General features: G+C 38.8%; 2 protein-coding genes across 5 annotated transcripts in view; both read left to right on the top strand.

Annotated features, from left to right (window-relative positions):
• The first annotated feature begins 393 nt into the window (after nucleotides 1–393).
• Nucleotides 394–21,966, top strand: nup62l (nucleoporin 62 like). Of its 4 annotated transcripts, none has more exons than XM_079839586.1 (13): nucleotides 394–479; nucleotides 1,692–2,000; nucleotides 5,440–5,675; nucleotides 8,105–8,176; nucleotides 8,276–8,383; nucleotides 12,097–12,201; nucleotides 12,328–12,436; nucleotides 12,527–12,671; nucleotides 16,499–16,548; nucleotides 18,516–18,650; nucleotides 18,742–18,853; nucleotides 18,942–19,008; nucleotides 21,549–21,966. In XM_079839586.1, exons 2-13 carry the CDS (start codon nucleotides 1,708–1,710, stop codon nucleotides 21,638–21,640), a joined length of 1,524 nt encoding a protein of 507 aa, XP_079695712.1. In that variant the 5' UTR covers nucleotides 394–479; nucleotides 1,692–1,707; the 3' UTR covers nucleotides 21,641–21,966. The 4 variants fall into 4 exon arrangements, with proteins under 4 accessions (XP_079695712.1, XP_079695713.1, XP_079695715.1 ...); XM_079839587.1 differs by having other exon boundaries at nucleotides 415–468; nucleotides 21,549–21,731; XM_079839589.1 differs by having other exon boundaries at nucleotides 422–612; nucleotides 21,549–21,731.
• Nucleotides 21,967–22,298: 332 nt separating this feature from the next.
• Nucleotides 22,299–23,646, top strand: part of atrx (ATRX chromatin remodeler) — a 62,749-nt gene continuing 61,401 nt past the window's right edge. Inside the window, exon 1 of the mRNA XM_079839585.1 lies at nucleotides 22,299–22,738. Within this exon, the coding sequence (XP_079695711.1) occupies nucleotides 22,719–22,738 (20 nt within the window). The 5' untranslated portion in view covers nucleotides 22,299–22,718. The remainder of the gene's footprint in view (nucleotides 22,739–23,646) is intronic.

Here is a 23,646-nt window from a genome sequence, read left to right as displayed (position 1 = left end):
AATTATAATTATATTTATTATGTAAATATTTGTTAGGGTCCTTAGGGAATCCATACCATATGAGCGGTCTGATGCTCACTTTTTAGGTTAAAGTTTTAAATCTTTAGGCCTACTTCAGCATCTTTGATGTCAGCAGTCATTATGTTTAATATTGACTCTCTTGTGTGTGATTCAAATGCAATACAGACTTTTAAAAACAACTACAACAAAACAACAACACCATAATATTATCACGGTAGCTACTTTAGGCTCTTTTTGTCAATGCTATCGTAATTTAACCAAATACTTAAATAAATAAAAAGAGTTTACAGTTTATGTTGTTATAGTGTGAAGTAGGGTACATTTGCGGCGTGTGAGATCTGTAATTTCGATCAGGCAGTGATTCAGACAGTTGATCTAGAGGTCCTCAGAGCGGAGGTGCGCATGTGATGTGACGAATATTGCGCGCGTGAGTTGCAGCGAAGTACTGTACGCACTACGTAAGTTTTAATTTTATTAGATGCCCCAATATTAAGTGTTTCATTCCACCTTATATTTAGTGAGTATGTCTTCATTTAAAGCAATAACGTGGGCGATGTGATTGTACAGAAGAGGGCGTTTCGTGAACTTAATGTGAGGAGGAACTGTCAGCTATGATCGTTAAACAATATCGGTTGTTTTATCACATTCATCCGTTTTTTTCAAAAAGCGCAATACTAAATGCTCATCTCTAAAGAAGCACGTAAGCTGCTCTTCTGCTTTAGTTTGTTATCAGTTGATTTTAATATCATGTTATCTCTGAATATGAAAGAAGACAGGCTAGCTTTCTCCTACCCTAGTGAGTTCCCTTCATAGACAGTCCCAAAGCCTAGTCAACCTAAAAGACATTTTTCGGACATTGTGGTCGCAAAACCTTGTAAATTGCCTACTTATGTAGCTTTTTCAAGCCGGTGTAGTCTCAAGGCATAGCAGGATGTGTATCTAGATGCATTTTGGTGTGTAGTGCCTACATAGATAACATTTCTGGGCATCATGGTCTAAAAAAACGAGTTAATAGTTGATTCAGCACACATCTACAGTACTATGGCCAAACATTTGGTCAATATTTGGCTGCTAAGTAGGTTTTGAGTCTCTAGTCACTATTTTTATTTAATGATAGATACAGTAAACAGATAAAACTTGAACAATAGCCATCCAATGCATTTATTATAGTGCTTGTTGATAGAAGGGCTTTTATATATTACAGTTACAACAGCAAACACACAAAAAAATAAACATGAGTACAAGTTTGTTACTGAATTAACCTCTCTCTAATATATTTCACATTTAGCTTTCTGTTAGACTTAAAGGGCTAGTTCATCAAAAAAAAAAAAAAAATCAATGTAAATTCTGTCATTAATTACTATGTCGTCCCAAACCCGTAAGACCTTTGTTCATCTTTAAACACAAATGAAGATATTTTTAATGAAGTCCTTTTAGTCGCAGTCTGGAGCCCTGTCAATATTAAAATAATATCATTTTTGTTCATTTTGGTTGCGTTTTTGCCCGAAGCCCACGATCTGCACCAATCTCATGCATATCTTCTCTGCAATTAAATTGATGGAAATCCATTGCAGCAACAGAGACTTTTAATCCCAGCATATGTAATAGCAAGAATCCTTAAAGTTGTTTAACACTATTACAAATGTTTTCCCTCCCGCCGTCATTTTCAGGGTCTTTTGCGGCACTATGGCATTTAACTTCGGACAACCGGGCACTGGGGGCTTCAGCTTTGGACCCCCCAAAACCACGGCTCCTGCAGCCGCCCCCACAGGCTTCGGCCTGCAGACCAGCGCTCCTGCAGGAGGGGGCTTCTCTTTCGGGGCCAGCCAACCCCAGGCTCAGAGCTTTGGAAACCCGCCGCCGTCTCAGATCGCAGGACTGCTCGCGCAGCCGACACAGAATAATGGCAGCGCACAAGGTGGATTCAGCTTCGGTGCCCAGACTCAGAGCAGCAACACAAGTGGAGGCTTCTCTTTTGGGTGAGACTTTATCTGGGGCGAAGTGTGTTTTTTTGGGGGGGTGAACTATCCCTTTAATAAGAGAGTGGAGCAGCTGTGTTTTGGAAGTAAAATCCAGTTAATTTTCTCCAAAGGTGAATTAATTAAACTTTTAAACACTGACTTGCTGTGAGCTACAATGTTGTAAATCGATGGTATACAGTGTTGGGTGTAACTAGTTACTAAGTACTGTAATTTAATTACTTTTCCCTTGAAAACGTAAAATATGGGATTACTCTTATTTTTTGTGTAATTGAATTACAGTTACTTCACAAGTACTTGAACTAAATACTGTGTATAGACTGTAGAACAATTATATATTATACAATTGTGGAAATAACAAACTTTGGTCAGTTAATAATAATTATTGATGTAGTTTTATATTATGTATTTGAATGAATTAAAAGAGCCGTTTCATGTCTATCCTTGAATCGCTGAACTCGAGGTTGATATAGGATTTGGAAAGTAACTAGTAGGGCAACAATACAGTTAGTCCACGGTTCAATACATACCTCTGTTTTTAACCATGGTTTTCGGTTCGGTTCTGATGGCTTGTCACATCAGTTTTTTGCTATTCTATTCTTAGGCGACAGGAACAGCAAGAGGTTAAGGAGAAAAAAAGAGTATTTTTTTTATTGCAATACCCTTTCTTTATTTTATTTTTAAGAATTGAAAAACCTTACTTAAACTTAAAACTTTACTTTAAAAAAAACCCATGTACACATTCCTAGTGTATTGTATAATATAAAATAAATATATATAAAGATTTACACTGGCAGCTCAGAGCTGTACAGCAGCATTTAAGTATGAAATTGAATGAATAAATGTAAAAATAAAACACTACATAGACTTCACTATAAAATATACATTGATTCTTATTAAACTACTGTATTAAAGTTTTTCAGTCAAGAGCAGTGAGGGATTTTCTCTTTGTCTTTTGTTGTTGTATTAACATTAAAGGGATAGTTCACTCAGAAATGAAAATTCTGTCATCAAGAAATGAATACAGGTTTGAAACCACATTAGAGTGAGTAAATAATTACCGTAAAACTTCAAATAATAGCCGAGTCCCAAATAGACGCCTGTCTCTTTTAAACGCCTGGTGTGACGACAGGTTTGGGTAAATAAAGGCTGGTCTCAAATAGACGCCGAGTCTGTTTTTTAGTATCGGGCTGTATTTGATCTTCTCAAACCCGTCAGATCGTCTGTTCTATGTTTTGATTATATTTCACGTGACAGACGGAACCGTTCATGAGCGACTCATCACTATGGCAACATAACAAAGAGGTTAACGAACTTTCAGTCTTCAGTTTTTCTTAATTCTCTCAATACCACCATGGAGAAAAGTATAATTTGACATTTAAGCTGACAGTTGTCAAATTTCAAGCGTGGGTAAAGCTGGATACGGAGCGGCTGAAAAATTCCTTTAATGCTTGCGCGCAGACGTGCGCGTGTGTTTGTGTGTGCGAGGGAGAAGGAGGAGATTTATTTCATTAACTTCGGGATGTTATCCTTAGGTATGTGGCCTGACAGTAGCTTCTGATGGAAGCGAGGATCACCTTATCCGTGGTTTCAAAGAAGGAGAGCCGTGCGCATCTGGGCGGAGCTGTTAGTGCGAGCAAGGCAGGCAGAGTTAGCGGAGGCTGGAGAGGGAGAAGTGGAGGAGAACCGCGGGGATGATGATTGTGATGAATAGAGTAATTTTCTATCACATGATTGCAGTTGTTTTACAGGGTAGCCTTCATTCTTTCTTGTTGATGTGTTTCGGGCAACAAGTTCATACGCTCAATGGATTTTAGCGGTAACTTGTATTGTTCTGCCCATTGCTGTCACATCGTTTCGTTTTTTGTGCTGCCAATAATCTAAGACATTTCTTACATTAAATGATTTGTTAAAGACATTCGAATTAATTATAAAAAAAACGTATAATATAATGTATAATAATATAATATAATATAATTAATATAATGTGGTAACCTCCTACCGTCATGCTTGAACATCTCAACACTAAAATAAAGGCCTGTCTCTTATAGACGCCTGTTTCAAATACAAGCCGGTGCAGTTCGGTGATTTGGGTAAATAGAAGCCCGGGCTATTATTTGAAGTTTTACGGTACATAATTTTAGAGGTGAACTGTCCCTTTAAGGACAGCATGTTCACTACTGCACTGCTGTCAATTTAAGACCTGCGTGCATCTAATATACAGACACGCTGATTTTATTTTCACTTTAGACATAACCGACTGTGTTTATGTAAACCATGTGTGTATTTGACAGTATTAGCGCAGTAAGACTATTTAGTCCAGTAATCGCGTGTTTGACAGGTGTTTAGTGCTCGCGCTCGGAAAAGCGCATGTTAAAACCGCGCACGCGAATGAGCCGGCAAGGCTTTAAAACGCATGCAAATAATGAACTTTCGTGATTGTGAATATCTATAGTGTCCTGTGAGTATAATTTTACCACTAACGTGTGATGTGAATGTATGTGGCGTTGTTCAGTATTGGGATGGAGGCAAATTATAGAATTCGTAGAAAAATAATTAATTAAATGCAAAACCGAGAAAAACGCAAATCACAAGCGAGTATTGAACCATGAATGCCGTACCGAACGGTTCAAAATTATATTGAGTATTGTGGCATCCCTAGTAATTAGTAATAAGTAATTAAATACTTTTTGGAGAGAGTAATGTGTACAGTAATCTAATTACACTATTGAAGATGTAATTAGTAACTAGTAATTCATTACTTTTTTAGAGTCACTTACCCAACATTGATGGTATATGGTTTTGTTAAAGCCATCTGTTCACAACTAAATTATTAAAAAGCAGAATTCCTGTTGAAGTACTGCATTGTTTTTATATCATTGCACGTTTATATTAATAAGCTATAAATCATAATAATGAGCCTTTAATTGACTATAGCCTATAAAATACATAGCCTAATCAGCGCTCAAAAGCATGCATAAAGCTTGCCACAGCGCATCGGCAAACATAATGATTATGAGTGTGTCATGAAAAAAGAGACTCCCTATGGGGAAAAATGAATGAGAGAACTTCTTCCTAAACCTAGGCCGCTATAAACGTGGGCAGTTTGACAGTTATGTCATCTAGCAACTTGACACATTAGGACTAGTTGGCTAGTTAATCAATAAGAAATTCAGACAGGCGGTGTTGTTTGTGCTTTTGGACGTTTGCTGTATTCCTGCTTGATTTCAAAGGCACTTTCTAAACATTAAAAATGCATGTTATCCATCCAACGCTCTCTCTAGTGTGTAAGCACCTAATGTAGCTTTCAACACAGTCAGGGCTATTTTATGATGACTTTGGACATGACTCATCCAGTCAGATTTTAGAGTTGGAAATATACATTGTATAACTGGAAAATGCTGCTATATTTAATATCTGTTCATGTCTTTGCATCCAGCGCATCCTCCCTTCCAAAACTCAGCACACCTGCAGCACCTCAACCTGTGACCACAGGTATGACTCTGGGGGCTTCATCTGCTGGGACGGGCTTCACTCTCGGAGGTCTGGCCCCTCAGCCTACAGCGGCCCAGCAGCCTATGGGAGGATTCAGCTTTGGGACGCCCAAAGTTCAGGCAGCCTCAGTTGCCCCGGCACAGCCCACCCCTGCGCTCTCACTGGGGGCTCCACCCACAGGTCATACAGAGTTACAAATGTCTCAACACCCAATTCAAAATAAGACCTTTGTTTGTTTTAGTCCATGTCTGTTAGCTTTGAGATTATCTATTCCATACTCCTGAAATCAGACACTTCAACATCATCTCCAACTCAGGGGACATTTTTGAAATGAGGATGAACCTGCCACCGATCTAATGCTGCATTCACACCAAACGTGAATAGACGTCAAAATCGTGTCTACCGCGTCTAGTTTGACGCCTGAACATTTTGATCCATTCACGTGTCCGCGGCGAATTGGACGCGTAGAAATCGAGCGTTTGAAGCGAAATAGACGCGTTCAAGGTGCTCCAGGAGAAATGTCATAAAACACCACTCTGCCTCTTTTCATTGTCATTAAAATATATATTAAACATTAATAGCCACACAAATGTGGTCCAGGCAACTCCTACATTACCTTCACTGGATGTATATTTAAATATCCTAAAAAAATAAAGTTATGAAACTTCTTTGCCCTCAGTCAAAACGATTTGGCAGGCAACAAATGATAGATTCATGACACCAAAGATCGCCCGTTAGATCTACACAAGACGAATTCTCTCATGTTTAACCACTGCAGGACATCAGAGCCAGCGGCAGACGGCAGAAGGACTGGCCGAGGTAAGGCTGCTCTCGCCGGGGTTAATGAGCACTGAGCGCCCGGTGATCGCCTGGATCTCACAACTCCAAAAACGCAAGATAATTTTTTTAAAATAGGCGCTCTCTTTATAAATAAACCACAGATTTGAGCTTTAAACAACTACATTCTCACCTGAAAAAGTCTTAAAACTAAATTTTGTGACACAATAGTAGTATTTTTAAATTATGCGGGGTGTCTCATCACGTCACTTTACCACGTGACAGCAGTGAGCAGGCTCCTGATTGGTTAACGTGTCGCGAATTGACGCCAAAGCTCAAATTTTTCAACTCGGGCGTCAGACGCGAATTCGCTTCAATTCGCGTGAATGCACAAAAGCACCACTCGCGCAAGACGCTCAGTTTGTGTCAAATTCGCATCATTCACGCGAACTGCATGCACAAATGAGACTGAATCGTCAACGCGCCTTTCCATTGACTTAACATTTAAATCACTCGCTCCTGATGCTATTTTCGCATTTGGTGTGAACGCAGCATTACGCTACAAGAAAAGCAGAAAGTAGCTCAGAGATACAGAATTAGGGCGTTTTTCCACTGGCAGTTTAGTTCGGAACAGGGCGCGGTTTGCATGAAAAATTGCTAATGTGAAAGCTGTCATGCGGACCTGGGAGCGCGCCGAGGTAACGAAACCCGAGACTGCCTGGAGGAGGTGCTCTGAGTTCAGTTGCACTCGAACTGCCGCGAATTTGAGTGAACGAGAAAGCAACACGGACTCGGGTGCGCACTTGTTTATGAAGTAAAGGAACACGCGCATGTGTTTTAGCCGGTGACAATGTATTTAGTTCAATAAAACACATGCACAGCATGATAGTGTTGATGAGTTTATTCGCACATAGTCAATGCAATGAATGGCAATCTGCTGTCTCCTCAAATAAGTCTGTTTGCAAGAAGCAGAAATCCGCCTTATGCTAACGCACATACAGTAAACCCAAGTGTTGTTTACTCTGCTGTGCACGATAGCACCAAATTAATAAAAAAAAAACTATATATATATTGACCCGCGGTCTGTTTTCTATCATGCGCCGTGCACGTTTGTGATGACGTAAGATGCAATCAAATAAACCAGTGTTCGATAGAATCAAGTTGTGTGTGAAACCAGAACAACGCTGCGGGGGGCGCCGGGAACAATCGTGCTTGGACTCGGATCGCAGCAATCGTGCCCAATAGACACTTCTCACATTTCAAGGTTTCTCACAGCGGAAGTCGTCATAGTTGGGTTAACTTTTATTGCAGTGAATGAGAGTATACATTAAATATATTTTTTGTGTCCCCATTTGCTCAAATAGCAAAATAAAAACTCCCCAATAGTTTCAAAAATAGAGAAAAATAGTGATATTGTTAACGGCAGTGAAAAGAGAGAAAGATGTTAATTTTTACCATCACTCCCATAGACGCTTTAGAAACACCCTCACAGCAGCGGTAACTTGTTTTTTGTAATTTGATGTAAAAGTAATGTACTGCAAAGTATTAGTGTTATAAATGTACTTACTAAAAATACTTTGCAGGATTTACAATATTGATGACCTTTGAAAGGGTATATGTAAAAACGCTCTTATGCACAAGTTATTTAACAACTTGCCATGTGGACACCAATGTGCGCTTTGACTTTAATGGCTAAGCAAAAGGACAAGCCCTGTCAAATGCTTTTTACAGTTTGACCATGTCGGGGTTGTTGACACTGGTCCTTATGAAGGAAATATACAAATATGTTTTGTTATGTGTATGTATTGAGTTGTTGTGCTGCTGTTTTATAGGTCTGACTCTTGGCGCTTCTACTGCCTCCACAGCCCCGACAGCTGCAATGAACTTTGGAATTAAAACTTCAGGCATGTATTATAGTGATATAGCATATAATAATAGTGTGGCTATTCTAATATTAGAAAGAAAATAGTTGTATAACATGATTCTTTGTTGTTCTTGTTTAGCCACCCCAGCCCCCACCAGCTCCGCTCTATCAAGTCAGTCCATGCCGGCTCCAGTATCATCTCTGTTTGCCAATCCTATAGCCTCGACACCATCCATAGGATTCACATGTGAGTTCCTCTTCCACCTCTTGTCATGAAGAAACTTCTAGTTCAGTCAAATTCTAAACAAAGCTTTCGTTATGTGTGTATGTGTGTGTGTGTGTGTATATATATATATATATATAGGGAGTGCAGAATTATTAGGCACGTTGATTTTCTGATCATATTTTTTTTCCAGGCACATTTGACCAATTCCAAACCACAGTAATCCTAATAACTACTATTGATTTAGTATTTAATAATGTATAAGTGATATATAATTGTTCATGAAGGCTGGAAATGAAAAACACCTTATATTCAGGTGTGCAGAATTATTAGGCATGTTTTCTTTTACAGATAAATTGAGCCAAAAAAGAGATTTAACTCAGACTGAAAAGTCAAAAAGTATTAAATGCCCATGAGAAGGATGCAATACTAATGCAATACTAGACATTGCAGTTAAGGCATGACCAGTGAAATGCTCGTTGGGTCAGCAGGGTCAGACAAAAACATGTGGCGGAGAAAAGACACCTGTTAACCGCAAAAGAATTAAGAATTAAGGTGAAGAATTAAGGGTGAAACCATCAGGAACCCTTTAGTCTCCAGCGCCACCATTTTCCAAAGCTGCAACCTACCTGGAGTCTCCAGAAGTGCAAGGTGTCAGGATCTCAGAGACTTCAGTTAGGTAAAGAATCCTAAAAAATGACCCCCACTAGATAAGAATCACAAGCTGAAGTGTTGTAAAATACATGAAGAAGGTTTTTTTATAGGCTTTATGGACAGATAGGTTGAGAGTGACTCTTGAAGGACCAGCACCACATCCTCTAGTACCACTGTTTGAAGAATTCATCTTCCAGAATCTGGCAGTACGTTTTGGGAGTTCATTTTTAGTCCATCTCTGCAAAACGGACTTCAGGATGGACTAAAATGAACTCCCAAAACGTACTGCCAGATTCTGGAAGATGAATTCTTCAAACAGTGGAACTAGAGGATGTGGTGCTGGTCCTTCAAGAGTCACTCTCAACCTATAAAACCTATAAAGCCTATAAAAAAACAGGCTTCATGTATTTTACAACACTTCAGCTTATGATTCTTATTTAGTGGGGGTCATTTTTTAGGATTCTTTACCTAACTGAAGTCTCTGAGATCCGGACACCTTGCACTTCTGGAGACTCCAGGTAGGTTGCAGCTTTGGAAAATGGTGGCGCTGGAGACTAAAGGGTTCCTGATGGTTTCACCCTTAATTCTTCACCTTAATTCTTAATTCTTTTGCAGTTAACAGGTGTCTTTTCTTCACCACCTGTTTTTGTCAGATCCTGCTGACCCAACGAGCATTTCACTGTCCAATGGTCATGTCTTAACTGCAATGTCTAGTATTGCATCCTTCTCATGGGCATTTCATACTTTTTGACTTTTTTTAAGTTAAATCTCTTTTTTGGCTCAATTTATCTGTAAAAGAAAACATGCCTAATAATTCTGCACACCTGAATATAAGGTGATTTTCATTTCCAGCCTTCATGAACAATTATATATCACTTATACATTATTAAATACTAAATCAATAGTAGTTATTAGGATTACTGTGGTTTGGAATTGGTCAAATGTGCCTGGAAAAAAAATATGATCAGAAAATCAACGTGCCTAATAATTCTGCACTCCCTATATATATATATATATATATATATATATATATATATATATATATATATATATATATATATTTTACACAAACATATGTATCTTTGGTTCTTATGATGAGTCACTTTGGATAAAAGTGAATGTAGTGTAACATAGGCACGCCTGATTTATTGCAGCGATGCATCACATTCTCCACTCGAGTGTTGTTCAGTTGGCTCCTCAGACTAAGCAAAATAAGATAAAGCACATCTGTTTTTGCAAAATCTCTGAGAACCTGCTATCAAAAAACAAATTCACCCCATGTTTAATGTAACTATACAACACAAAAATATAAAACATTCACTCCAAGTCCAGGGTAAAATGTTCACCTTTTTTTGAAACTCTGATAAAGCCAGAACTTCGGCATCTAAACAGTAAAGAAAATTAAAGCAAACCCCAGAACTAACTAACAAACACAACAATAGTCTTTAGTCATGCAAATTTGTATGGTTTCTTTATTTATTTACTTTCTTTATTTGTGTAATTTAATCTTTCTTTTTATGGTTAGATAAATCTAGGTATGATCAAGTTTTTTTTACCAGATGCCGATTAAGTCAAGACATACACATGGTTATTTATTAAATGGTGAAGAATCACCATCATGCCTTCCATGTCAAACTACTATTGCCAATTACTGCGTCCCAATTCGCCTACTTATACTATGACCTAAAAGTATGTTCTCTTTTTGTGAAGAAAAAGTTCATACTTTTGGTTGTGTAGCAGAAGAGTATGCAAGCTTTGGGACGTACTACTTCGTCATCTTTAACGGACTCTGTTGCTTAGTTACGTGAGTCCCGTCACCGTTTAAACTGCCCTGTCAATCATCAGCACAGTTTAGTTTCATTTCCTACTGTATCGGAGAGAAACGTAGTAGCACGTTGATCTGCCATTCGTGGGTCTTTAATGCAGAGACTCTCCTCATGTGTTTGCAGTTTAAATATAATGATGCATTTAAAAGTTAATGGCCAAACGTATCATTACAAAAGTTCACAATGCTGTTGCAGATGAAATAAAATGTGGATAATATTGAATAAATATATTTTTTTCATCAGGTTAAATACTGATAATTGCTCACTCAAACCCCTTTATCTAACCCTCTCTACTTAGCCGTCAGACTCGTACAACCGTCGTGTTTGTAGTTTTTTAACACTTTTTATCCGTGTTTGTAGTTCTAAATGAATCCTCGTCCATCTCCCAATGGGTTGTGGGCAATATCAGCCGTTAGAGTGCGCGTCGATCTGCACTTCGAATTCTGACCGGAAATAGTAGACCATCCGGGAATACTCTTTTCAACATACTACGATTTGGGACATACTAATTCTTTTTTCAAATACTATTTAGTACGGATAGTATGCAAATTGGGACGCAGCGAATGACTATAAAAAAATAGCAGTCCAGTAACATATATTTAAATGTAAATAGACAACGGTTTTATTCAGAGATGTGTTTAACTGATGGTTTTTAAAAAGTATCACCGGAATGTATATTGTATTAACCTGAAATTTATCATGTCGTTTTTTTGTTAATTGTATGAATTATTATATAATATTGTTTATTCTGTTTTCGCCATGACAATAGCCTTGTTGCTGACATTGCATGTAAATAAATAATACTTTTTTATGGTAAGATCTAAAATATCAGTTAAAGTTGCTTGGTAACATTTATAAGGTTCCACACAATAAGGTTTCATTTGCTAACATTATTTAACTACATTTGGGTAATGAATTAACTATGAACAATACTTTTACAGCCTTTAATAATCTTTGTTATAATAAACAATAAACAATAGTATTTTTTAACTAACATTAACAAAGATTAATAATTGCTCTAATTAATATTACTCATTGTTATTCCCTGTTATTTGATGCATTCATTCATGTTAACAAATAAGGCCTTATTGTAAAGTGTTATCATTTTCTTTTATTTTTAAACGTAACCATTAATCAACAAACAATTGGAAAAGTAATGTAAGTTCATTGAAAAATGGTGTGGGAGCTCTGTTGGCATCATTTCGGCTTGTTCTAGAGGAATCTTGAGATCACATGGGCTTTTCTGTGCTCTGTCAGTGGGCTCGTCGATGGCCTCCGTGGCCCCGGTGATGACCTCCGCATCCATCGCTCCCACAAGCCTGTCCCTGAAGCCTCTAGGAGCGGTTCCTGCTGTAACCTCAGGTGCGCTCACTTACACACACTAATGCACGCTGAGCAAATCATTGAGGCCACAACTATTAAAAGAGGTCTCATTATAGCCATTTTCCTCTGTTGTTTGTATTATTTGAGTGTATGTGTCTTTTGTAGTTCCTGCTAGCACTGGAATTACTACTGGCTTTTCTCTTGGGCTGAAGACGGCAGCATCTATTGCACCATCCACCACCACCGCCACCTCGACTGCCATCGTCACAACCAGGTACAAAGCTTTTCACGTGTGATGCCATTTTGTGTATGTGTGTTTCCTTCTGTCAAGTTGCAGAATGAAATTCTTGTTGTCTTCTGTCAGCACTGCTCCAGTGATGTCATATGCTCAACTGGAGGCTTTGATTAACAAGTGGAGCTCAGAACTGGAAGACCAAGAACGACACTTTCTTCAGCAGGCCACTCAGGTCAATGCCTGGGACCGGATGCTGGTGGAGAACGGAGAGAAGGTAGAGAAATATGCTCTCTGCATACACCATCTTTGCACTGGCACAGTTACACCGACACCAAACGATTACATGACCAATAAAGAGACCAGAGCCTCCTCTTTCGCGCTCTCTCTCAAATTCAAAAGAGCTTTATTGGCGTGACAAATTGTACATTGTATTGCCAAAGCATTCATATGAGCATTAAAATATAAATAAATAAAATAAAAATGAACAAAGTAGAAGACATGGGGCGTGTTCACACTTGACGTCTTTTTTGAAGCTGCCAGCGTCTGTTTTACATTATAATCCTATGGAGTAAACCGTGTTTTCATAAGCGCTTTTTTAAACGCCAACGTGTTTTTCTGCAGCTCAGAGCGTCTTTTCAAGTTGAAAAAAGTTCAACTTTTCTGATAAAAACGCCCTACGTCAAGCGGCTTTTTGACAGCTGACCAATGACAAGCGAGTAGCATGACCTGACTCGTTTCCATAACAACAAGAAAATGGAGAATGTGCTGGTAGATCGACTAATTGTGCCAGAAACCGTGCATCATTCAACCGGAGCTCCTGGACTAAATTAATGTAAGCACCACACCATAACACCCACAAACGTCATTGTGTACCGACATTCTCCTCCCCGTTAACTTCAAAAGCCAATGCAAGAGCCAACTTTCTCTTTCTTGACATTTTGTATCTCTGCACAACACGGCACTCTTGTTGCAGCTGTTGTTATAGCAACAAAAGACGCCCTCGGCTGCTATTTGGAACCAAACGCTTCCAGCGTTCTTTCTTTTTTTTTTACTAAAAGAGCGCTTTTTCTTGTACAAAAACACGTCAAATGTGAACACAGCCTAAATTGATTTAATTTTAGAAGTCTCTCTCTTTCTCACGCTCTCTCTCTCTCGCTCTCTCTCTATTTATACACATATATAATGTATAAACACACACACATGCAATCAAAATTATTCAACCCCAAAGAAATTGTAACAATTAATTTACAAATGTAAGTGTAAATATAAGTTGTGCACCTTCACACTAGAGTTTACGGTACGTCAAATACTCTGCACATCCATTGAGTTGAATTGCACTTGACAGAGAGCAAAACTCTCAATTTTTGGAATGTAGTAAAGTAAAAGTTTTCCACAAAAAAAAACACTGATAAGAGTACAGACACTTGAAAAATGTACTGTCTATAGAAGAAAAAAACGAACCGGATTGGTGCTTGCAACACGGAGCTGTTACAGTTAATGCCCAGAGCTGCCATTCAGCTAACACGGCAGTTATGGGGCATATACATAAAGAGTCTTTGTGCCTCTTAACAGACACAAAATGCAATTAAAATGTCTGTCCAACATGAACAGGGCCCTTACATGACAACAAGATGCGTTTAGCAACGTAGCCATTGTTTAAACTCACCTAAATAGTGTTTTAGACGGCTAGCAGTAGTCTCGCGCTGAAGTCCCGTGTGAACTCAGTTGTAGCCTGAAATGTAAATAGTCCAGGTGGGAGGAGCGTCGCGTGTGTGATCGTCTCACACAAGTGGAGAAGAAATGGTTCGCGTTTGTGCCGTTCCGAATTGTGGCAAAAGAATGCAAAAATACAAGCATTTACATTTCCAGTTGAAGAAAAACTCATCACTCTTCACACACACGCGACGCTCCTCCCACCTGGACTATTCACATGTTTCCGGCTACAACTGAGTTCCCATGGGACTTTACTAGCCGTCTAAAACACTATTTAGGTGAGTTTAAACAATGGCTACGTTGCTAAACGCATCTTGTTGTCATGTAAGGGCCCTGTTCATGTTGGACAGACATTTTAATTGCATTTTGTGTCTGTTAAGAGGCACAAAGACTCTTTATGTATTAGGGCTGTCAAAATTGCTCAAAAATGACGTTCGAATATTCCCTCTAAAAAAAGCACGAATATTCGAACATCTGGTTGCGCATTTTATCAATGACGCGCATTACGTCAATAACAGGACAAATGAATACAGAGAGACATAACTACTTACATAGGTAGTCTATTTAAGTTTAAACATATTTGACAACGTATTACCTACACAAAAACAAGTAAATCAACTAATGGCTAAAGACCGCAGACCTCACTCTCTCTCTCGCCCTCACGCTCTCTGCTCGGTTTAAATGAACAAACACATTTTGAGGCTGATCAAGAGTTTTGTGCAAGCAATTTAAGGTCGCGACTCTTGTCCCAAATATAGCAGGCTTCATTCAGTGATTGAAACAAATATTAATATAAGTTTTACAGCATATTATTGAACGCTCCGAGCGAGCTGTGCTGTGGTAAACATGGAACTTTTCCTTGACATGAAACGGTAAATAATCAAACCAGTGGAAGCAGTGCATTTATCCTTTATTGATGCAATATCTATTCAGTCAGTACCTTGGTTCCGTTGCTTGAACTCCAGCCTGCCCCATCCACGACACTGATCGCTCTCATGTCCTTACAAATGAACAAAATTAATTTCTCCGTTATGGCCTCTTGTCGTGTTGCAGACAGAGACGCTTGTGGCGGGCGATGCAAAGTAAGGGTGGTCCAGTTTGCACATACAAATTAGTTGCTTATATTTACAAAACGAGCCTACAAAAGCATAAAAAAACCCGTTTAATAAAGAAAAGTTCACGAAACTAAGTGAAAACTCACTAAAGTGTTTAGTGAAATTAGGAAACATTTAGATATCATACATTGAGTTGTATAAGTTAACGTTACATTTCTACATACATTTTGTTCTCATGTCACAAGTAATATCAAGGTTTATTTTGATCTGTTTTACATGATTCTTTTGTAGTGTGGTTTTCGGTGAAGTGTACTAAAATAAATATCGTCACCTGTGTACATTAGCCCACTTCTTCTCGACGCTTTTCCTGATAGTTTATAGAACAATTACTCCGAGTCGCCATCTGTCGTTTCAAAGAAAAGCACAACGGCGAGCGCGTCAAGTATAAACACGTCGTCCGTTTGGGGAGGAGCGCGCGCAGTCAGCGGAGGCTCGCGCTGCGGAGACAGGCCAAAGTACACAAGACTTCAGGCGCGCTAGAGCGCCCACTCGCAAAGCAGACAGCCACGCCTCTACTACCGCGGGCGTTTTTTCCCCAACATTTTTTTATTTATTTGAATGTTAATTTTCACCTTCGAAATTCGTTTTTTAAAAACTATTTGAATATATATTTGAATTTAGAATATTCGTTGACAGCCCTATTATGTATATGCCACCATAGCTGCCGTGTTAGCTGAGTGGGAGCTCTGGGCATTAACTGTAACAGTTGCAATCACCAATCCATTTTTTTCTATAGACAGTACTCACAAAGGTATAACGATCAAGATTAACTTAAAAATTCACCGGAGTTGTCCTTTTAAATAGAGAGTAAAAATACTTCACTACTGTCCACCTCAAACTTATTCCGTACTTGGCCAGTGAAATCTAACAATGTATTAGCCAGTGGTTAATGATAGACATTTAGTGTGATTTACTCACATTAGTAGAGGGTTGGATTACCATTTTAAAACCTTGATTAAATTGTTAAAGTTTATGTAAATTTGTATTAAATTATAAAACACAGAAAACGTGTGTGGAAAACACAGGATTTGGGGAAAAGTTAAATTGATTTAATGTGGCCCTAAATTAAAAGATAGCTACTCTGTGGGGTTTAATTGTCTTTACATTCATTCAAGACTCAAGGTCTAATAAATATGTGAAAAGCATTTCCTTCCCCCATTATAATATGGAAAATATATTGTGATCATATTTTTGGCCATATCGCCCAGCCCTAGTTGCAACAGGTTTCCAGTGACAAGTCAATTTGCGTTTCTTTTCTTTTTTTTTCTTCTAGATAACTTCTTTACATAAAGATATGGAGAAAGTGAAACTGGACCAACGAAGGTAATCAATGTGCTACTTGAATTAAAAAGTTGTGTGTATATTTAAAAGTGCATTTTAAAGTAATTCACTAAAGCTTAATTTGTTGGTGGAAGAGCATTAATAGGCAAGAGATAATGTACTGTTATCCAGACCTTATTAAAAAAAATTGGTCTATCAGTCAAATCAAAGTGTTTATTTCCATGTATTTATTTTTTTGCAGTGACTTGCTGACTACATTTATTTACTCCTTACTTTGCTACTTTACTGGTTTGAGTTGAGATCATTTATTGTGAGATCGCACCGAGTGATATAAGAGAAACTAGCACTGCAGGAAATCAGTTGCCAACTGTCATTTCAGAATCAGATTGAGCTTCAATGCAGAGTAGGTTTACACACACAAGGAATTTGTTTTGGTGACCGGAGTTTCCAGTGCAGAAGAAAGTACAGACATGGAGATAAGGCAGTAAAAAGGAATATAACATAATAAATAGACAATAAAATTAAATATAATACTATACAATATAAAACACAAAAATTCCCAATAAGTCAGAATTATGTATAAATAGCCTACACATGCTATTTACAGATGGACAGTTATATGCACATTTAAGTGTATGAATGTACAGAGGTACACAATAGGAAAGTATATAAAAGGCTTATATTATTCGATTATGGCTAAAATAATCACGGTTATTTTTGGTCGGTACTGAAATCACGATTATTTATGATCAAAGTCTTATTTCACGATATGAGTAGTTTTAAAAATCAGTGAAATTGAACAATTATCGATACTTCAGCAAACACTACTAGTTAACTAATGTGAGTAAAATATCCTTAAAATAATTACATAAGACAAGTTAACAGTCAGCAATACAATAAGAGCAAAGAAACAAATTATGCTAATTAAATAAAGTGTTTTTAGTTTTTCAGGAAGATGTACTAACAGTGATATTCGGATAAGTAATGGCCTACAACAACAAAAATTCATAATTAAATCTAAAATAAGAGCATAGTCTTTCTGTACCAGTGTTAATTTCGCTGACAAATAATTTTCGTTTATTATACAAAATACAACCTTTTTTCACTGACGAAAACGAGACTATCACTAAATAAAAACCAGTTTTGAATGTCAAAAACTATGACAAATCTACTGTAATTTTCGGCAACTAATAAAAACGTGATGAAAATGTTAAGGAGGGACGATTAGGGAAGATATTGAGGCTGCAAATTAGCCTTAGAGGTTTTTTCTGCATTGTCCCTGTCAAATAAACTAATAAATAAATAAGAGATACAGTCAGAACTGATGTCCTGTGTAATATGCGCACATTTGAATTGTAATGTGCTGATCTAACCGCGGGAAAATGTATCTTTGTCTTTTGTGGTTTGATTAACTTTAATGACTGCAGCAGATTTATTAGGCTGCTGTCACTTTAAGAACTGCACAGATCCAATGTACTGATACACACCCGTTTTCTTTCTCAACTGTGAATAGTTGCTTAAGACATAACCGGCTGTGTTTACGCGAGTACTGCCATTTTAACATTTTAGTGTGTACACGTTTGGGCGAGTATTCGAAGGCCATTTGCTTATCCGACTTGGAGCACGCATGCACAGAAAGCCACCAGGGGAACAGTGTCTCTTTCGCTTTATGCGCTTTTAATAACACCGCTTAATATCAAAAATGTCCCGCAGTTTAGCAACAATAGGCTGCATTTTACAACACTCACTTATTCAGGTGATTTGGATGTTAAAGGGATAGTTCACCCAAAAATGAAAACCAGACCAGAGAAAACCGTTATACAGTTTAGTGCGATTATACAAAAATATTGACCAGTCACAATCAAGTATTTCAGAGAACCGTGTAACCAGTCGTGCTCATGAAGTTGCATGAAGCGAACAGTCTAATATCATCAGACAGCATGCATACTGTCATTTGCTGTGTTTGCTGTGAACTTCGTGTTGCTCATATTTCTGTGCTTGTGCCACAGGCTGGATCAAGAGCTGGACTTCATCCTGTCCCAGCAGAAAGAGCTGGAGGATCTTCTGGGTCCGTTAGAGGAGTCTGTGAAAGAGCAAAGCGGAACCATTTACATGCAGAATGCAGATGAAGAACGTGAAAGAACGTAAGAACAAAAACAGTCAGACTCGCTCAGCGATCTGAGGAGCTCATGTTTCCTGCATGTACTGTGTATTTGAATGATCTCTTTTGTTCAGGTACAAGTTGGCAGAAAATGTGGATGCCCAACTCAAGAGAATGTCCCAAGATCTGAAAGAGATTATTGAACACCTCAACACATCCAGCGGACCTGGTGACACCACTGACCCGGTATGCAAAACATGCTCCATATTTGATACAGAAATGCTTATGAATCGTCATGCGATCTGGGCAAAGAATGACTGGTGTTGTTTTTCAGCTTCAGCAGATCTGCAAAATCCTCAATGCACACATGGACTCCCTACAGTGGGTAGAACAAAACTCTGGTTGGTATCTTTTTTGGGATTTAAAGCCTTTTCATGGAGTCTTTTGGGCTACGTTCACACTGCAAGCCTTACGGCTAGTTGTTCAAAAGTAATCAGATTGAATTTGGGCTATCGGATTTAATCATATCTTGAAAAACGGGTTGTTCAAAAGAAAAAAAAGGATTCTGATCACAAAATCCAATTTTGGTTTTCATCTGGATCAAATCTTCAGTTTGTGTTATTCAAAACTATTTTAGTAAGATTGGGATACCTTTTGATCCAAAAAATCAGTATATGTACATGCATACATACATAAATGTTTTATTTTGCTCGTGATAAGTAGACAATAGGCTACCTATTATTTTGGTAGCCTACAGTAAAAGTAAAAAAGTGATTTTGGCCCCAGCAAATAATCCCGGAACAGCTGTAAATAGAAAGCAAAAAATATTACATTTAATTTTAAATTGTTTTTTAAATCACTGTTTGTAAACTACATTGTCACAATTATAAGAGATGACCCAGTCAAAAGTTCTTTGCAAGCAAACGCAAAGTTTCTCGGGTGAACGCTATGCGAAACGCAAAAGCATTGAAGTATTTTTTTTTCATCTCCTATTTTTTCCATCAGCGTGTCCCTTTAGGGGCTCCGTAGAGCACTAGTAATCCAGATTTGGTCATCTGAAAAGGTGTGTATCTGGATCAGGGTGATCCAATCCAATTTTGCTTTGAAAAACCAGCACAAAAGTCAGATGGATTACCTGATCCTGGATAGCAAAACATGGGATTTCCAAATCCAGATCATTTTGATGCAGAGAGATGAACAACTGGCCCATGCATATCAGGATACTTAATATAAGAAAAAACAAACAAACAAAATGGAGCAGTCTGATGCAGCCCCCATGGTTTATTTAAACATTGTCCATTAGTAAAATGTTGAGGACAAAATAAACATTCAATCTCCTAAAATGGAGAAGTCTGATGTAACATTGTCCAACACAATGCTCCTCCATGCGAGATTTCTTTGGAACATACACGACAAGTAGCACATTTTTCATTGTTTCTCGAAATATCATAGTAATTCCACACCGCTGATGTGAAATGTCGTGGGAACCCCGGCGCCTGAAGGGCAGGGCACCCTGGAATGGGTTCGTCCCGAGAGAGGGGCCGGTGCCCTGCCCTTCACAAAGAAAAGAGAACTTCCCGGGGCTCTCGCCAGTTTCTCCAGGGTTCGGGGATCTGAACCCGACTCCCTAACGAATGGCGTTCGCCCATCCCTTAGGACCGACTGACCCATGTTCAACTGCTGTTCACATGGAACCCTTCTCTACTTTGGCCTTCAAAGCTCTCGTTTGAATATTTGCTACTACCCCACGCATTATGTACGTGCTGACGTCATCAAATTGCGATCGGTTCATGAGATCGGCCAAGTTTAGTGAGTACCGATCGAGACATAAAATATGATTATCGGCCAATGCCGATCGAGCGGAGCATCCCTAGTCAATTCCGATTTATTGCTCCGATCTGACCAATTCTTTTTGAATAGCTGTTCACATTGTTTTAGATGTGGCCAATATCAGATCCCATTGTGAACAGATCATGGTCCTGAACTGACCCTCATACACAAAAGAACGATAAAAAGACGTCACAGCACGCTGTTATACGGAAGTTAACACAGAAAACATTAAAGTAAGTGATTACGTGTTTATGTATAGTGTGATCTGCTGCCGAAGCCAGTGAGTTTAGTGCAGGCAATGTAAAAAAAACAAAGACCATGTGAAAAAAGAGGGCAGAGTTTTTAAGCATTTATGATACGAGCCCTCGTGTTTTGCTTGTCACTGTAATACTTATGAGCTCAGACACATCACTGTCCCTCACTGACTACCTTTCACAACTGTCTTGATAACGTTGGGTATGTAAAATCTTTGAAGTGACTCCCATGACCGACTGTTCAGACTGGGGTCACATTGCAAAACATCTGGCCTGTATCGGATTTAGGACAAAGACTATAGATATAGAAAGACTGTTCACTCCTAGTCCCGCCTTCTAAAGTAAAAGAGCCAATCGCTGATTGGTGAAGTCATTGCGTCACTGCAGCTGGTGTAAGAAGTTCTGGTTCCCATAGAAACCTGAGACTGCACCTGCACATGTGCCGGTTTAGCCTGAAAAAAAGCTTCTTTTTTTATGCTAGTGCATAAGAAACAACATTTATGGGACAGTTCATGTCAGATTTTGTTGCTGATTTGAAATATGTTATTTAATTGTGAGTTCGGCAAGCAGTTTTTGAGATTCCAGGATTCCCCCATTCACATAGATAGGACTTGGTCTTGTAATATGTTCTCCGAGTGAAGACTTTTCTTGATCTGCGCTACATATGAAGCGGCCCAAATCGAAATTGACCAGATCAGATTGCATCTGTTTTTGTCAGTATGAACAGCACAAACCACATCACTTATGAGCAAAAAATGTACCTTCAGTTTGAACGTAGCCCGAGTCACAATAAAAATTGAATTCAGTGCATTATGAAATGTTGCCTTGCATGTTTAACATGCAACTTTTATATGCAGTTTTACTCCAGAGGCGAGTGGAGGAGGTCTCAAAGTTGTGTGAAAGCCGCAGCAAGGAACAGGAGAAGAGCTTTCGTTTGAACTTCCAGTGATCATGCATATTAAAATGACTCTCAATCAGATGTAAATGAATGTTATTGTTTTTGTTATTTGCTTCAAAATAAAATCATTTCTTTTACCTCTTGATAAGTTTCTTTGTCAATTCCTATTGATTGCAATTTGCAAAATGATCGATTTTTCCACACAGTTTAGTGATCAAGCTATTTATTTTATTTTTAAACATGTAAAAAGAAAAATGAATCTGTAAAGCGGGGAGTTTCTCTTCCTGGTTTACACTTATGAGATAAAACGAGCCAATCAGCTGCATGGAGCTCCACCATAGCAACATGGGTTCTGGCATTGTTTAATATCATCCAGCAATCTATGGGGGAAAACATATTTTCAAAAAATGAAATAAAAAGCATGATATTTTAAAGGAGGTCGCAGGCTTATAAAGGGGACGAAATGACCACCGACATCTGCAGGTATGTGAGGATGCGAGTGCATGCACAGAGTTGCGCACATGCATGGTCCTCCACATGTATGTAGCATGACCTGCGAGACTGTCTGAAGTGCAAAGTCTGCATTGAGATGCTCTGATAACAAACTGCAATTGCACGGATGCTAAGCATATCGAGTTCGGAACGCCATATGAAGCAAAGTGCATGCCGTGATTTCTGCACGTTTATTAAAGCACGCGCCGGTAACAGCATTGCAAGCATGTGGAATGCATCATATAAGTTAACTCATGTCCTAGTTTCCCCTTCAATGCGGCACTTTCTTTAGCATTGCATGCATTATATATGATCTTTCTGTGCGTTTAAAAAATACATTCAGACACCACGCAAGGAGGACGCGGGCTGTCGTGTTGAAAGTGAATCGCTCTGCTGCATGTGTCCATTCGCGTCCAGTGCATTTCACAGAGCGCGCGCGCAGATGAGAGGAGTCTCGCGTGCGCCATTTTAGCGCGTCTCGAGCCATCCGGCAAGATGGCGCTCTCGCTTTGTCTGTCCTGATCGGCGTAAAACACAATTTACTTTTACCACACACCCGAGTATTGACCGGATCGAATGAAAAAACAGCTTTCCTCGCGAGGCCAAACCGGTGACACCCCAGAGATCTGCGCGTGAGATGAGCACAGAGATCTTCAGGTAAGGTGGAGGGATGTTAGCCGGGTAAGACGCGCGTGCATTTGTGCACTTTACATCCATGCCTAAGTGCGTGAATAGTTAGGGGGCGTCGTAAGGATATTTTATAGGGATTGAAATCCTAACGAAGTGCCTTGCATTTTGTTTGACAAGTAGTTTTAATTATTCACCCTTTTGTGCATGCATTGGTCATGTGCTAGAACTAGGCCTTTCTCCACCAAATTCTCAGCACTTCATTAAAATGGCTGATTTTGCATAGAATTAGGGGGATTTACGAGATTTTGCGAGTTGTTTGTGTGTGTGTCTCTCTTGTGTTTTCTTACAACATGAGCTCGTGTGTTGAATATGAATCTGTGTCAAACAAGTAGCCCAAACATCATGGACAGTAGCGAGACGGTTTGTTTTTTTTCCCACACTCGTGTCTTTTTTCGTGTGTTTGGTTTCGAGGTAACTTGTGTTTTTACTCTTAATGGAAGGCACGAGCTGATCGGTTTGTTTATGTTCGCTCTTATCAGTGCGTGTCTTCCGTCCTGTTACCGGCTGTTGTGTTAACGCGCTAATAGGAGACGGGCTCAGTGATGACGCCACCTGCCAATCAACAGAGACCGCTAAAACTCTCCTCACGTTAATAACGGCTTTCTTTTTTAGGACTTTATTAGTGTTGCGTTGTCGTTTCAGCCATTAATGTTTATTTTAGACCTTTCTTTTGTTTGTTTATGACTGTACTACCGTTTAATTATAGAGTCGTCTTTATAAAATGTGAGTTAACGTTACCGTGCCACAACATCGTAGCTACTTCATTAAACAGTGTTATTTTCCACTTTTATTGTGTTATATTGAGATTTTCTGACACTGAAATACCATATTCACTTCAGTCATGTAGCCTATTTGCTCTGTATGTCTTTGTTGAA

The sequence above is a fragment of the Gobio gobio genome, assembly GCF_949357685.1.
Source record: "Gobio gobio genome assembly, chromosome: 16".
Taxonomy (NCBI): Eukaryota; Metazoa; Chordata; class Actinopteri; order Cypriniformes; family Gobionidae; genus Gobio; species Gobio gobio.
This window is presented reverse-complemented; position numbering and strand designations above follow the sequence as displayed.

Bases quoted from the DNA above. Each gene is read 5' to 3' on its own strand.
- nup62l (XM_079839589.1), top strand. The intron at 5,676-8,104 runs GTCATACAGAGT...GCTGTTTTATAG, and splicing joins ACTGGGGGCTCCACCCACAG to GTCTGACTCTTGGCGCTTCT. The intron at 19,009-21,548 runs GTTGGTATCTTT...TTTTATATGCAG, and splicing joins GTGGGTAGAACAAAACTCTG to TTTTACTCCAGAGGCGAGTG.